Source organism: Lissotriton vulgaris, chromosome 2_2 (genome assembly GCF_964263255.1).
Source record: "Lissotriton vulgaris chromosome 2_2, aLisVul1.2, whole genome shotgun sequence".
Classification (NCBI taxonomy): domain Eukaryota; kingdom Metazoa; phylum Chordata; class Amphibia; order Caudata; family Salamandridae; genus Lissotriton; species Lissotriton vulgaris.
In genome coordinates, this window is record NC_141688.1 from 27,996,795 (window position 1) to 28,012,177 (window position 15,383).

General features: G+C 40.9%; 1 protein-coding gene across 5 annotated transcripts in view; it reads right to left on the reverse strand.

The window, feature by feature from the left end:
* The window catches only part of MYO9A (myosin IXA), a 1,208,318-nt gene that overhangs the window by 311,678 nt on the left and 881,257 nt on the right, over window positions 1–15,383 (reverse strand). For all 5 annotated transcript variants that reach the window (XM_086959231.1, XM_086959230.1, XM_086959229.1 and 2 more), the window contains 3 exons: window positions 12,443–12,542; window positions 11,256–11,453; window positions 1,208–1,320 (listed from right to left, as the gene is read on the reverse strand). In XM_086959231.1, the coding sequence (XP_086815357.1) occupies window positions 1,208–1,320; window positions 11,256–11,453; window positions 12,443–12,542 (411 nt within the window). The remainder of the gene's footprint in view (window positions 1–1,207; window positions 1,321–11,255; window positions 11,454–12,442; window positions 12,543–15,383) is intronic.

The window sequence follows — 15,383 nt, forward strand, 5'->3', positions numbered from 1 at the left end:
GGCTCTTGTAGTTACAAATTACTGGACTTTTATGACAAGGTATTTAGGGGTCTCCTTAAGGGGCAGAGCCAAGAATAACTTGGCTTCCCACTCCCTGATGGACTTCAGGTTCATGAAGCACAATAGCTGGAACTGGAATCAGCCGAGTACAACCTATAGATCTAACGGAGGTAAAGAGGGACATCTGATTGAGGGAAGGCTGATGCCTCAATTTGCATTTGGCTAACTTAGGAGGTGACATAAGCCTTTTCGCTGGTGTTTTCAATTCTGTGTACGAGGAGATGTAAATTCAGTTAGATGGTCCCACCTGGCAGCACTGAAGAGCTATTGGTAGAGAGTTTTTCATATCCAGTCTGGCACAATGGAGATATTCATAAGGTAAGGAATTTGCAGAAAGTATGCGTTAGAACAATGACTATATTCTAACAGCAGTTCACATTCCACTAATGTCCCTAACTGCTGATCTTTCCTGCAGGCAAAGAAATGTTCTCCAATGCCAATGTTGCTATCACTATTAATTAATTAATTAATTGCAGGTTTATATAGCGCTAGGATCGACTCCCGGAGGAGTATCTCCGCGCTTCGACCGCTGCGAAACCCTTCCTGGCTTCCCTGAGAGATGGTCCCTTAATGGGTATCTCCAGGGTGAGACCAGGCATCCCCGGCGGTCTGGTGGGGCCGTTAGTGAAGATGAGGCAAGCTAATGCCCAGAGTTGCCGAGTGTGATCGCTGATCAGAGTGGGCACCGAGGCGAGAGAATTATCGAGTCCGCTGACCCTGGTCCAGAAACCTGCCGCGTCGGGAATCGAACCCTGGTCCCGGGCCGTCCTCTGCTCTCGGGTCTGCCGCCTCTAACCAGTGAGCCACACTACTTCACATATATATATACTATAGAGTTACATATTTGATAAGAAATGACGTGCAAATTAGGATTTAATTTGTCTAAGGAATATTAGAACAAAAAGTGTGCAGTAGACACTACAATGTTCTGAGAAACCAGACACATGGCAGCAACATAAATAAATCATGTTTTTTGTTACCTAAACCCGGTATTGAGTCTCATTCACATTAAAAACGGTTACCTACTTTCATATGTTGAGCAGCAGACAATCTTCATCAGTGTTTGGATATGCACATTCATTTGGTTTAGCCATTCAAACAAGCAAGCAGATAACAAAAGAAAAGCAGATTCTGTTAAAAGTCCTACCTGCCATCAGTAAGAGAACTTTTTGGAGCAGCAGGCATTTTCGCAATCTCTCCTTGAGACTTGGTCTTAAGCAGCTTGGCTGGTTCTTCAGACGTTGTGGAACGCAGCAAACTCTACAGAGGTTAGAGGGACATGGTTTTAAAAATATAACAAAATGAAAACTGAAGTTTTATAACAAAAACATCATGATAAATTCAACTTTAGTCACGCGAGAACAAAATATCGACCAGTTAAAGTAAACGAAAATTCATTCCACTAGCCATTACTAGCATCAGTATAACAGAGTCCAAGATAGTTTTCAGAATAGACACAGTCATTGTCCAGACGATAACTAGTTATTTAGAATCCACCAGGTCGTTTGTATTTTTGTGTGTAACAAAGTTCAACAGTCACTGTTTGATCTTGGACAAAATTCATACTTGAGGTTTTCAAGTCCGTTTTCACGGTTTGTCTCCAAAACCTCTGACTTGATACTGCGGTGTTTTGTGTCAGTGCTTCTGGACTGGATGGACTGTTTGATGACCCGGGTAGTGTGGCCTATATACTGATTAGGAAGATCAACCAGTGGTTGGATCTGATTTTTCCAGTTTCAGGATCAATAGGATTTATTTTGCCATACTTCAGTTTGAGGTCAGTGTCTTCTCTGATCTGCGTAATTAAACTTTTGTATCAATGTTGATCCTTTTTCTGAGGCAGACCCTATTTTTCTAGGTCAATCTTCAAACCCACATCTCTTTAAAATTCCAGGATGTAGATCTGGAAGCATCATGCCTTCAGGGTCCCCTTTTTAGTCGTGTGGGTGGGAAGCCTTGAGGTCTAGCCTGAGAGCAATGTGTTAATATATATTTTTTAAGGCTGATGGCAACAAAATATTTAACTGTCTCAATATCAAAGGCTTCAATGTGTCCTTTGGTTTCGGTACTCAATCTTTCCTAGCAGGCTCTCGTGCACACATTTTGTACCTTTCGTTGGTGTTCCATACCATATTTTACTGAATAACCACCTCTCCGAGAGAGATCTGTTGTGAATGATAGGTGCTTTTCCCAGATTAATAATAATAATTGGCTAAGAGCAAAGCACTTTTTCACCTGTTTCAGGTGGAAAAAAACACTTGGAAGGGAGGGGAGATCTTCTGAAGAATTAAGGAAGACTAGGATACGTTCTCCTGGAATGTGAACAGGATGGGCTCGACAGTATTCCAGGGAGCTCCATGGAATATGGTTGAGGCCGTCCTGGCTTTTAGCATGAGCAGCCAGGAGGAACCCAATGATGAAGCATGTCACCATTAGAGTGAGTGAGGGTTGTATATAAAAGAAAGGATTTCTCCTCCCTTGTATTTTAAGTAACCGAAGACGGTAATTCTACCTGTTGTTCTCTCTCAGCGTAGTCAGACAGATACTTAATTTGTTTTGAAGACCAAAGAGTCGTCATGACCCCAAAGTAAACAAAGGACACAAACCAAATGCACAACTTTCCAGTGACAGTGGATGTTACACTGGGGAAAAATGTAAAAGGGCCATTCAATATCAAAACACCTGCACCCCACCCCATAGGATTCTCAAATGACCTAATTCTTTGCTGAGGCTCGTTGGCTGTTTTCTGTGGTGTTTATGCAGAAAAGTTTCTTTAGTTGCAAGCAACAGATTGCCAAGGTAGAAAATAATCCCAGTGGTATAAAAATAAAGTAATCAACTAGAGAAGTCCGAGTTCCAATGCATTGTCAGCGTTATGGTAACGTGCATGAATCATTCAAGTTGTGGTGTAGAGAAAAAACTAAGAGAAAAACATGTAATATTTTGAACCCAACTCTAGCTTACTTGAGTGCCAATATCATAGGACTCACAAATGGCTTATACTTCGATCAGTCAAATTCTGAGCATTTAAAAGTGAAAGTCTGTATAGGGACGTGTAAAGGAGTTTTGGTAGGTAAATACAGAAAAAGGATATTGGATATGAGAAGGGAGTAGTAAAGTGAAGGTGATAGAAATGTGGAAGATAGGTAGGGAAATTGGGAAGGGTGAGTGAAAGACCGAGATTTAAGGGGAAAGCTGAGGAAGATTAAAAGACAAAAAAAGAATAGGGAAACTAAAAGAATTAAGAGGTGTGCACTGATGACTAAATTCGCTGCATGGAAGGGAAGAAAGATAGATGAAGGGAGAAAGTGAAATGGAGAACGACAAATGAGATGAAGAGAGGGACAGACAGGCTTTGGGAGTGTAAAATGGAAATTGAGGGCAATGGTGGAAAAAAGACACAGTGGATTAAAGGGTAATTAACATAGAAAATAAGGACAGATAGTTAAGAAGAGAAGAAAAACTAAATTAACTAGAGATAGAGGGATGTACAATACAAGAAAACTGCAGAGAAGAGAAAGACAGAATGGGGAAATGTCACAGATCTCAGTAGGGGACTACTGGAGCTCTGCTGGGTGCTAGCAGACGTTCTGTGGGGTACCTGCAAACGGTTTTTGGAGATACTGTAATACTTTTAAATGTCTGTATGTCTCTATATTCCTCCTATTTCACAACACTAACGTGCTCCAATGTTTGCAGCTAAAAGGATGAAGCACTGCAGATCATCAGCATTTTGCCTGAGGATCCCTATGACATCCAAAGGGCAAGTTCTTAAATAACTGATTGATCTGGCCCTACTAGGCGACCACACTACAGTGGCATGACCTACAGACTTTGGAGCCTTTTCGGGAGGGTGTTATACATAACCACACCTGCAAAGAGCACAGTAATTAATGTATTTCATTCCACCCATATGCAACAGAATGCCATTTGATGTCTTTTCCAGTTTTTGTAAAGTGATATATTCCAACCCATCCATAAACAGTTTAATCACACTAAAAGTTAAAGAGTTTGAGATGCCAGGCATTCCACAGTAGAGCAGAGTACACTTATACAGCTCTTGTATCATTATAGCAGAACATTATTACAGAAACTATCTTAGATAGTGCAGCAAGAGCTCTCACAGAACTTTAAAGAGACCAACCACCACGGAAGAAACACAGTGACTTCCAACAGAATGCAAAACAGTTTAAGATTATTAGCCATAGCAAGATATCCCACAGACATTCCCAGGCAGAGCAGGCTGAGATTCCATGGACACTTCAAGACACAGCAGTTGAGTTTTCACAACACTTGTAGGGAGAACACAGTGAATGACAATCATTACTAGAATGAGAACTTGTATGTGTAGGGGTGCTGGATATCACATCTCCTCATAGATATTAACGAGTGAAATGTTCATCACCTTCCAGATATTACAGAGGATGAGCTCATGTCTCAAAACAGGAACAACAAGAGGAGATCTCAAATCCCCATGTAACAATAGAGCCTGCCTAACAAGTCAAAAAGTAAAAGACAAGGGGACCTCAAGAAAATGCAATGCAAGGTGAATGAGAAAACTCTGCCCATAGCAAATTGCACTCCGAACACACAAGTCATCTTCCTAGTGTGTAATATTCTAAATGAACAAAACTTTAGAGGCACCGAATAATGGAATCTGAAGACTGCTTTACAGAGTCCCCAATTTAATGTAAATGTAATTCTCGGAATTAACCATCAAAATACTTATATAACCTCAATACATGTATTATTATTTCGTCATGTTCACGAAGATAGAAAGCCAATGTAAAAAAAATTAAGCCTAACACATTTTTGTTAAGTACAAATGTGAGGTAAAATCAGCCAACACATGTTTTGAAGCTTGTGAAGCCGCTTTATTAAAGCTGAAAGACAAACTAGAACACTATTGTGAAACGATTGGTGCAGTACTCCTGAACGAATCAACGTTTTAGCTTGATTATTCATAAGGCAGAACACCACAATATCAAACATTTTCCAATTCTGATGGTTTCAAAATTCAGATTTATATGATTTGAATATAACCATGAAAGATGTTAGCTTCCTTAGAACTCTGTAGACAATTGTATAATTGCCCCGATGTTCAATATATTTTTTTACTGAGAATTGTTCTGAAATTATTATTCCTATTCATGGTCTTCTGTTCTTTTATCTAATACAGGATTCATTTTTCACATGTGGTTTTCATTAGGTTTATGTAATTTCTGAGCAAAGCACAATCAACAAGTCCAAGTCCTTCTAAACATGGGCTTATTCCCATTCTTACATGGTTCGATACGCCTGTCTGACATGGTTTTTCAATAGTTGCCCTTGTATATTTATATATATTTTCTTTTATATTTGTGGCTGTTTCCTTGGCTTTATTTTACTTTAACTGACACTTGATGCAGATTGTTTGTGTTTATCTGCTCTAATTTCTAATGCGGTGCCTTGGTCTTGAAAAGGAACTGATGGTGTATCAGGCGCTAAACGATACTCCTTTATTATGTTTCACTTTAACTATATTTCAGTTTATAAACCATTTTAAGACTACTTCAAAAGTTACGTTTTAATTTTGTAAGTGGTACATGTGCTATTTATGTAGGATCATCTAGGTCATACTAGTGTTATAGGCTGCAATAGATTTCTCTTTTTTATATCGTCGTGTCACTTTCTAAGTATCCAGTTAATATTGCCAGTCAGGTGCACTGATTAGACAGAGAATCTGGAAATGTATCCACATATTTTAGTTTATTTATCCGTAATGTAGTTACCACTTTGGCTGAGAAAAGGATTTTTGAACAGCACTACAGTCCAACGACTGAACAGATATACGCACATTTGGCAGACAGCTAGAACTGTTATTTGGTGCAAGTCTGCTAAGTAGTTTTTAAGAAGTTAAGGTCTAATATGTTTGTATATGTGCTCTTAGTCTTACCGAGCTGGAGGGTTGCAGGCGTGTTGACTCAAGCGCTGCCTCGGCCCTCACTCTTGTGCACTCTGCCTCCGGTCTGCCACAGCTTTGCCGATTGTGCGGAGAGGCTCTACTCCACTTCCACTTCACCCTTATTTGCGCTTTCCGCTTCAGGCTAGCGATAAAAATCCCATGCTATGCCGGATGTGCAGCGAACGGGCCCGTGCCACTAACGCACCAAAGGCAAGCCCGTCTGTGCCTGTACGCCGCTCAACTGGGCCCAGGGGCTAGGAACCCCCTCCTTCACGCATAGGTCTTATAAAATATACAAGCGAGAAGCTCTTAGCGTTTAGACCTCGCAATCCTCCCCCATGTAAACTGATTCTGGGCCCCTCCAAACGGTCTGATCCCGCAGGGGACTGTAAGCAGTGCGGCTTTCAGTTACTCTCCCCTAGGGACAAGCTCGGATCGGTCACCAAACCTTTCGTCTCTTCTTGGAGTTTTGGATTAATTAATGCCAAATCTATTCCTAGGCATGCTATTGCCATTAGAACTCTGTTGGAGGAGGACACCCTGATGTACTTTTCGTAACTGAAACTTGGCTCAAGAAGAGTAGATCGAGAAAACAAAACTGGAGGTGGGATAGCAATTATCCTTAATTGCTCCCTGACGCCTCTCTCTCTTCCAGATTGAGAAAGCGCACAGTTCGATATTACACTTTCACATTTTCTGGCATTCTGGTTTATCGACCACCAGGCCCTTGCCCACTTTCTTAGATGCTCTGCCAGATACGCTAGCTAATCGTTCCCTAACCAAAAATCACATTACACTATTAGGAGATTTTAACCTCCACTTTGAAATCCTTGATGGCCCGTCTATAGGATGATATGGAGTCCCTTCAGTTTTTTCTAATGACCCCCAGGTCTCGGTAACTAATGTTATCAGAGTACCCTGGTCCGATCATAGACTTATTCAGTTTGGATTTCCCAATCTAGCCACACAGATCAAGGGCATGGCTATGTCCACTGACACTAGAAGTTGGTCAAACATAGACCCAGATACCTGGGCAAACAGCTTGAAGAACTCAATGTCACTGGTGGAGGGCAATATAGAGGAGGACTACCAGCAAACTGGATTAGCCAGTCCCTGGAGTCTTGTGCAACTTTAAAAAAGAGGTTTAACCAAAACACCCAGTCTAGGAACACCCCATGGTACAATAATCTCCTGCTTACACTAAAGAACCTTTCGTCAGCACGGGGAAGACTTTGGGTAGCCAGGCGCTATATAAATCCCAAATCAAATCAAAGCAAATGGTTTGGGTTTGTGGGCTCTAGAAGCCAGCTCTCGGCAGGGGTGGCCATCCACGTGGAGTTGGGAGTATGGCCAAATCCTTTGCCACGAACAGTCGAGGCCGAGCGTGGCAGAGGGTTAGCATAGCTATGTATGGTACTAGAACATTTCTTTAACCATATAATTCTAGTTAGGTACAGTAATAATATGTTACTTTGCATTACGGAGGGGGGCCAGAGGACTTTATTCTGTTAATATTGCTTGTGATACAATGCTGGTCGTTACTGTACTGATTTACTGATTCCTGCAATAAAAATATATTTAAAAAAAAAAAATGTTACTTTGCATTAAAAAAAAACTCAGAAACTCACTGAAAAACTTAAGGTTAGAGTGATGTTATAGTTATTTTATAGTTCAGTGAAAATGTCAGTTTAAATAGAACATTTTAAGCTAAAAAAACATTGAAATTAATCAGGTATATTTATTTCAAGTTACTATAACTACAACCTTAGCCATGCACTGCTGATGATTTCACATATTACATCACTCACAACATGTTCTACGACATCATTGATAACATGGCCGATGACTTCTGAAATAACATTACTGAGCATGGCGAGGGCGCGAGTCACAGTTACTTAAATTTCAGTGTTTTTCAAGTTTAAAATGTTAGGTTTAAACTGACATTTTCACCTAACTATAACACCACTTTAACCTTTGGGTATTTAGTAAATATATATCTCTATAGATATATATATTCTGGTGCCTCCTTGCACAGACCGTGTCAAGGAAAGCGGACACCAAAAGGAATTTACTCAATAAAAGCGCTCTTGTGCTACCGCTGATGCACAGGAAAAGGGGGTACCCACATTCTAACATTGAATAAGCCAAAAGGAAAGCAAAGGCCAAATCAAGGGAACAACTGGTCTTTGAGAGTAAGAATAAGAAGCCCCAGATATCTACTCAATTTAGATTAATCACTACTTTCAACAAACAGGAAGGAGCTACCAGTAATATAGTTCAACAGTACAGGCACTTTATAAAAAACGATCCATTAATTAGTAAGGAAGCCCCTAGAATACCAAGTCTAACATTCAGGAGGGCAAAGTCTATGAGATGCTCCAACAAAAATCAGTCCTGAGTGTAAGCAACAACAAAGGAAGATCTTGATAGGCAACATAAAATGCTTCAAAAAGTGCAGTAAGTGCAAAGCTGTCAGTATGGTGTTAATCTAAAGGAATATGAATATGAAGTTTTTTTACTGGCAAACCGATCACATGATATATATATTCTGTATTGCCCATGTAAACCTACATATGCAAGAAGCACTACGCTGCCTGTGCATCAAAAATCCTACAACATATAGGAGCGATTAAAAGCAAAAATAGAACATACCCAACAGCTCATCATTTTGAGGAAAGACATCATAGTGACGTGAGAGGACTAGACTATTTTGTGGTTCAGTGGTTCATTCTGTGCCAAAAACTAACAGTGACGGTAACAGGGAGATTTCTTTTAACTGTAGAGAGGCATTTAAAAGGTTTTAATTGTATTTATACAAGCACAACAGCTATTAGGTTTGCGCTGATCACTTTAGTGGGGACATGGCAATCGGAAGAATTAGAAAGATAATAAGAGTAGCCTTAATAAGTAATGTAATTTTGAAGACAGTAATATTAAGTTATGTCCACTTGGACTCAATTCCAGATATGCAATTGGAAGGGCAATGCTGAATATGTTTGCACTATTACAAAAATGCTTAATGTGGCAGTATGTGCAATTGAAAATGCCTTTTAATTTTATAGTTTTACCATGTGGAAATGTGCTACACTGACATTAGAGAAATAACACTGCTTTTGCAATCTGACTGTGCTTTTGTGACACTACTATGTAAAAGCCTTACCCACTTGGGCCAAATTGGCTGCATAAAATTTCAAAGGCAAATTTAAGTATTTTTGCACATTTGGTAAAACAGGCACAAGCATATAACTGTGATATGAAATATGTTTTAATTTAGTTTTTATTACAATTTAATGATATCTGTTTGTGCAATATTGTCTTTGTTTAATCTGTGTAACGTTATCCATGGTTTTAAGCCTTCTACTTTCAGAGCAAAGAAAAGTATGTACTATCGGCAACGACAACACATAATGTAGTCGGTCTACTTTATCTCTGATGACGTAGTTTGTGTGAACTTTATAATGATGTAAACATGACACCTCTGAGTAAAGCTGCAGGGTATGCGAAAGACATCAGCAGTAGCCCAAGAGCACTATACAATAAATCTTTATTGATCAACATCCTTTTGGTATCAGCATTCCTTGACACGCTGTGTAAGGAGGCTGCAGAATGTGATTGCGGAAAGTGCTGACTATGCCAATGACCAGACGCCCTTCCTTCTGGTGCAAGGCGGTGGGCATCCCTTTCGGGACGCAGAAAAAATAAATGAATAAATATATTAAACTGAAGGTGTGCCATTGGCCACATTTATCTGCTTCTTTCTTCAAGTTGTGGCATCAGGATAGGTAGTTATTGTAGCATATTCTGGGATGCATAATATTTGTTACTTTCTTTGGTTACATTTTAGGTTAAAATTGAATAATTCCATAGGAAGAGTTCATTAAGAATTTATTGATAGAGCGATGAACTTGAGGCTTGCTGCAACAGCTTTAAATTACCTTTTGGTACGAGAATTATATTCTTCAGTACAAGAGATTATATTACTCTGGCCACATAACTGAATTTCAATTTGCTAGTTTTCAGAATCAAATTATTTCCTCCCTGCTCTCCCCTTTTTGCATTTGTTTTTTCCATCTTACCATTCTATTTGTCTGGTTGTCCATTTCATGACCATTCTTTTATTACCTTATGCAACATTAAATCGCTTATGCATTTAGTGAACATGGTTCTTTATAGGAATTCTGCACTTTATATGAAGTACATGTAGGAATTTGATCTCCCTTCTTTATTTGCACGATAACTAAATGTGTTTGTATAAATCAAGTTTAATTGATAGTGTCTTTACATTATTTTATTTCCATGCACCAAAAGATGTTCAAACTATCACATATCTGATCTACATATCTTAAAACATCCCAAATATGTAAAAAAAAAATTACACGTGTTTTACAATATTGTTCTATTTGTCTTTGTGGAGCTGTAAAACACGTTTTGGCTGCTCTAGCTCACATTTCTACTTTTCACAAAGGTGTTACCATAAAGTTTTAATTAGCAGTCTATGTTTATGAGACTGATGAAATTATAATATGTATATTTATGTATATTTAATTCCATGAGTATTATTTACAATAATTTTATACATCTTGTAAAGCTTTCTACAGATTCCATTATTACGTGCCTCCAAAATTGGCTGATCAAAATTGGATCTCTTTTGTGGAGCAGCATTCTAAAATGTTCTATGGATAGCAGGATAAGAACAGATAGCACCTTAAGGTAAAGAAGAATCAAATACTTTCACTACATCTAGTTACAGCAAAGTGGAACTGTACACTGATTTGTTGTAAGCAAAAATGTATCCTATAGACGCTTAAGTACAGTAAAAGGAGATCTGACAGCCCCTCTTAGAAAAGTAAATAAGAATGGTGTACCATTGTCCTTTCTAGGTAACCTTTTAAGGCACTTTACCATCTTTCTAAAGGATCCTTTAAGATTTCTAATTATAGTTAAGAAAAAGTGAACACCGCCACACGGATTATGGAAGTGAAGTTTCAAAGCCTGTGCTAGCTAGGACAAAATGAGATCCTACACCCACTGAGTGCATTTATAGAATGGGATTGTATTCTCATCACCAGAGTCTAACATATCCCAGTTTAATCAGATCCGCTTAGAAATAGAAGGGCAAGGTCCATAACCCTTGGCATGAAGCAGAATTCACACTTATAGGCTGCCTCTTAAAAGCAGCACTGCATTTTCTAGCAACAGCTGCATGGTTCCACATGTAGTTCTTGATAGTGTGCTGGTGACTTGTTATTACCATCTCAGAGTCACTGTGATAGGCTGCTGACCCCAGCTGCAGGGGATGAGGCTGCTCGGGAGAGATCGGGGACTCAGGATGCTCATCAGAATCGTCCTCCTCTGAGTCTCCCTCCCCAGCAGCAAAGGTGCCTCTAGTCAAGAAATCCGAACGAGTCCTCGCCATGCGGGCCTTCTTTTTATGGGCCGCAAGGGACACCTGATTGACCAAATAATAATAAAAAAATAAATAAATAAAACTTTGAATGAAAACAAAATATAATGAAAAATGCCTGTCAGAAATACACAGCAGGTATTCAATTGTAGGCAAATTATACAAAGATAACTAAAAGAATAATCAAAGAGTAAAATGAGCTAAATGGGTTGATTAGTACATTTCATTCTTGTGAGTGTTTAGAGACACAACCGAGAAGCTTGTGTTACCTGTTTTATGACCAAGGAAACAATATATCTCAACACTAACGCAGATTTTATTTACAGCTAGGATTTCCAGATTAACATGTCATACCACCACTTCTGGCAACAATACAAACTAAGAACTATCGATTAATTTACACAAATTAGGAATTCTGATTACAGTCTCAAAGCCACCAGAATATGGACTAAGGAGGGTGCACTGAGCAACTATAACGTGTAATATAGAGAACCATCACAATACCTAGTACAATACCAAATTATAAAGTACAGTGAAACTGTACTATCTTTCTGCTCATGGACGATAGAGCTGAGCATCTTACTTGACATATAAATCATTACCATAGTACAGGAGAGGTCCTTTTTGCAGCACCAAGGCCATCTCAGTAGCATGATGGTACATTATTTGAATTATAGATTACATCCATAAGAAGGTGTCGCATTTTGGGATCCAGAGCACAAGATCACTCTAGTGCCTCACCAACATCATTATCTATCAGGGCACACCGAAGCTATTGTGTGCCCCAAGTGAAAGTTTTTCATGGATTATTATGTATTATCGACAAATATGGAACCCTGGTACACTGATCCAAATCATTTGAACCAACATTCTATTTATTATCTTGCAAACTAGCCTATACTACTGCTGCTCACTAGAAACACTATTGTCCATGCAATTACAATTAGCTAGGTCACTGTCAACTGCAATGCATTTTGGCACTCTCTTTGAGACTATCTTGAAAACATTCTGGTTTCCACAATGTTGTTACTCACCTCGCCTGCGCTGGACAATAAACTCTTTTCTGGTTTCTTGGCAGGGCCATCTCCAGGACCGAGCTGTTGACTTGCTTGCTTGGTAGATGACATGTTTAAACTGTCAACAAACAGAAACAAAGGGGAGAGGTAATACATATCTACTGCACATTCTTATTGATGTAATACAATAATATGGACATCTGCAGCCCAACTGAATGTGGTTACTATTCATTGTCAAATACTTAGGATTATTTTGATTGGCCACATCACTGCTCTCATCAGCTCATTTTCAAAGGCTATATTTTCTGAAGTAAACTAAATGTTCAATTTTAAACTTTACTAGTCACCTCGGGTATTTCTCTTCAGACTTAAAGTCTATGTTAAGCCCAACAAATTACAGGTAATATAGCGATAGTACAGGAAAAATGTGGCACTTCCTGGATAAGGCGCCAGTCTTCAAATTAACAGATTGGGCTACCAGTTATACTACAGTGGCAGAATGGGTGGAACCCCATCTGGAACATAAACTCAATCACACAAACAAAAATGTACAAGTATCCCTCAGACCAATTCAATAAATCCCATGTAAATATCCCATTCTTGAGTGTCAATATTAGGCCTTCAGAAATATATTTTGGTTCCATTATCTTTTACTGTATGTCCAACGGGTGAGTGTTGTTTTATCTTTACTATCATAAAATATTCCTCTGGCAGATAACTGATATGACTCCAAGAAATTCTTGTATTCTCAATGTCAAGTTTATTTAGACAATTGCAATGTTACATAAAACCATTGCAATAAGATTTATAAGATATAAATACACTATTACATGATATATTTACAATCCAATTTAAAAGAATTCTAATGGTTAAGAAGAAAGTGAAAGTGAATGCTTCGAAAAACTGGCCCCTTTTGAGTGATGTCATATCTTCATACCCTTACCGTTTAATAGTTTCAATAACGGTATGTTGACTTCAAATCTGTCTTTGAAGGCTCACTCAATGCTCAGCTGCCACTGCTCAATGCCAGCAGTTTAGCACAACTGGAACCTCTGGGTCCTGACCAGCAGAATATAAAACCTCAAAAAAATCAAATATAAACCGAACTACAGATAAACAATGGAGCAGCTTCCTCTTTCCTTGTTCGTACTGTTCAAACATTGTTATGTCCCATCGACTGTGCACTGTGAAATATGTAAATGATTCGGTGTGAAGCTATGAACTGTAGTGTTGATCTCTGAATAATGAGAGCTTTCTCTTGATTTCGTTGTTCCTTTAGTATAGGTGAACTGCAAGACATATCTTGAATCTACTTACTGGCTAAAGCTTGCACAATAAAAAACATAAGGAATACAAAGAGACAAGTGACAAGAGACAAGAGACAAGTGACTGATAATACTACAAGAATAACATTTCCCACTTCCCCTGCCTGGCCTACAGTACCCTGCCTGGTACCTTTTCTCAAGCTTAGTGTTCCACAGGAAGGAACACATATCTTTGATGTTACCTGGAAGTAGAAGGTGCAGTTCAGGGCACAAGACAATGAGCCTTGTGAAAGCTTCACCTCTACTTCAGGCAACAGTTAGGGCAACGCATCTGATTTGGAAACTGCAGCATTGGATGCAGCAGTGACCAAGCATGAAAAGTCAAAGGTCAAACTTCCATGTAGCAACCGGCTCAGTCCCTTTCAATTTTGATTACCATGATGAATATAGGAGGAAAGAACATTACTCATGAGAGGTCATGTCACAACTGCTGAAACCTGAGCAGTGGGCGCATGGCATTAGAATATCAGGGGAGAAGTAATACGTGGGGCGTGGCCAGCCAGCCAACATGGTGGACGTGACAGAGTAGAGCTCCGTCCTTACACCCCTAATTATCCTGAAATTTACACTACAGAGGTGTTTTCCGTACCCGTGATGTAAGGAACTGGTGTGGGGGCGCAGTGGGGAGCCCGTGGAGCCTAGCGAATCTCGGCTTGGGGCTGCGGCGACGGAGACTGAAGGCGGGCAGAGTCAGTGAGACCCGCGACGGAGGGCGCGAAACGTGTCCTGGGGCCTGTAAGCCGTTGAAGTGACTGAGCACTGCTGTGGGGAGTCGGGCGTTGTTCTGGGCCCAGACACCCTGCGAACCCCGCTGAGGACCCGGCGCTGCTGGGAGGCGTGAGCGGAAGGGCAATCGGCCGAGACAACCAGAGAAGCGGAAGGCTGGAGGGTGAGGCGGCGCGGGCAGGGGCACGGCGGCTCCTGGGACCTGGCGCCTCCCAGTGAAGACCCGCGGACCCACCGGCCATGGCGCGGCTGACGTGCGGAGGTTGAAAAACTCAGCTGGTCCTGCGGGAGTGGCTGCAGGACACAACCACACACGGTGAGGAGCGGGACCTGGGGAGGACAGGGGGAGCCCCACGGAGGTGCTATCGCATAGTGGAGGGTGTAGCCCTGGAGCGTTGGAGCAGTGGCTGCGTAGCCCGGAGGCCCTCGATTGTAGGCCGGGAACTAAGGGACTGAAACCTGCAGTGTGCGCAGCGCTGGGCAGTGCAGTGGATTGTAGGCCGCACTGCTCTTGAACTGACAGAGCGGGGGTAGACCCGAGCCTGGGACCCAAAGCCTGGCCTGCCTCACGTCTGTGCAAGGCTGGAACTGGGGGCTGCCTTGGTGGAGACTGCGGAGCGAGAACGTCCAGGTGACTGCGGCAGTTCGAGGGGTCCGCCCCTGGGCCTGACCGTGGCTCAGCGATATCCTGAGGGACACTGCGCTGTGTAGGCTAAGGCTATAGCAGAGACAGTCCGCCGCTGGTGGCGTTTGTGGCCGGGCAGAGCAGTCACACTTAGCATCCCTGGGTCGCGACCGTTTGGAACGGGTTGCGTACCTACGACCTGGCATACTGAGGCCTGGCCGCCATTTTGGTGGTGGCGCCATCCTAGCTGCTACTGTCCCTTGAGCGGCCCACCTGTGGTGCA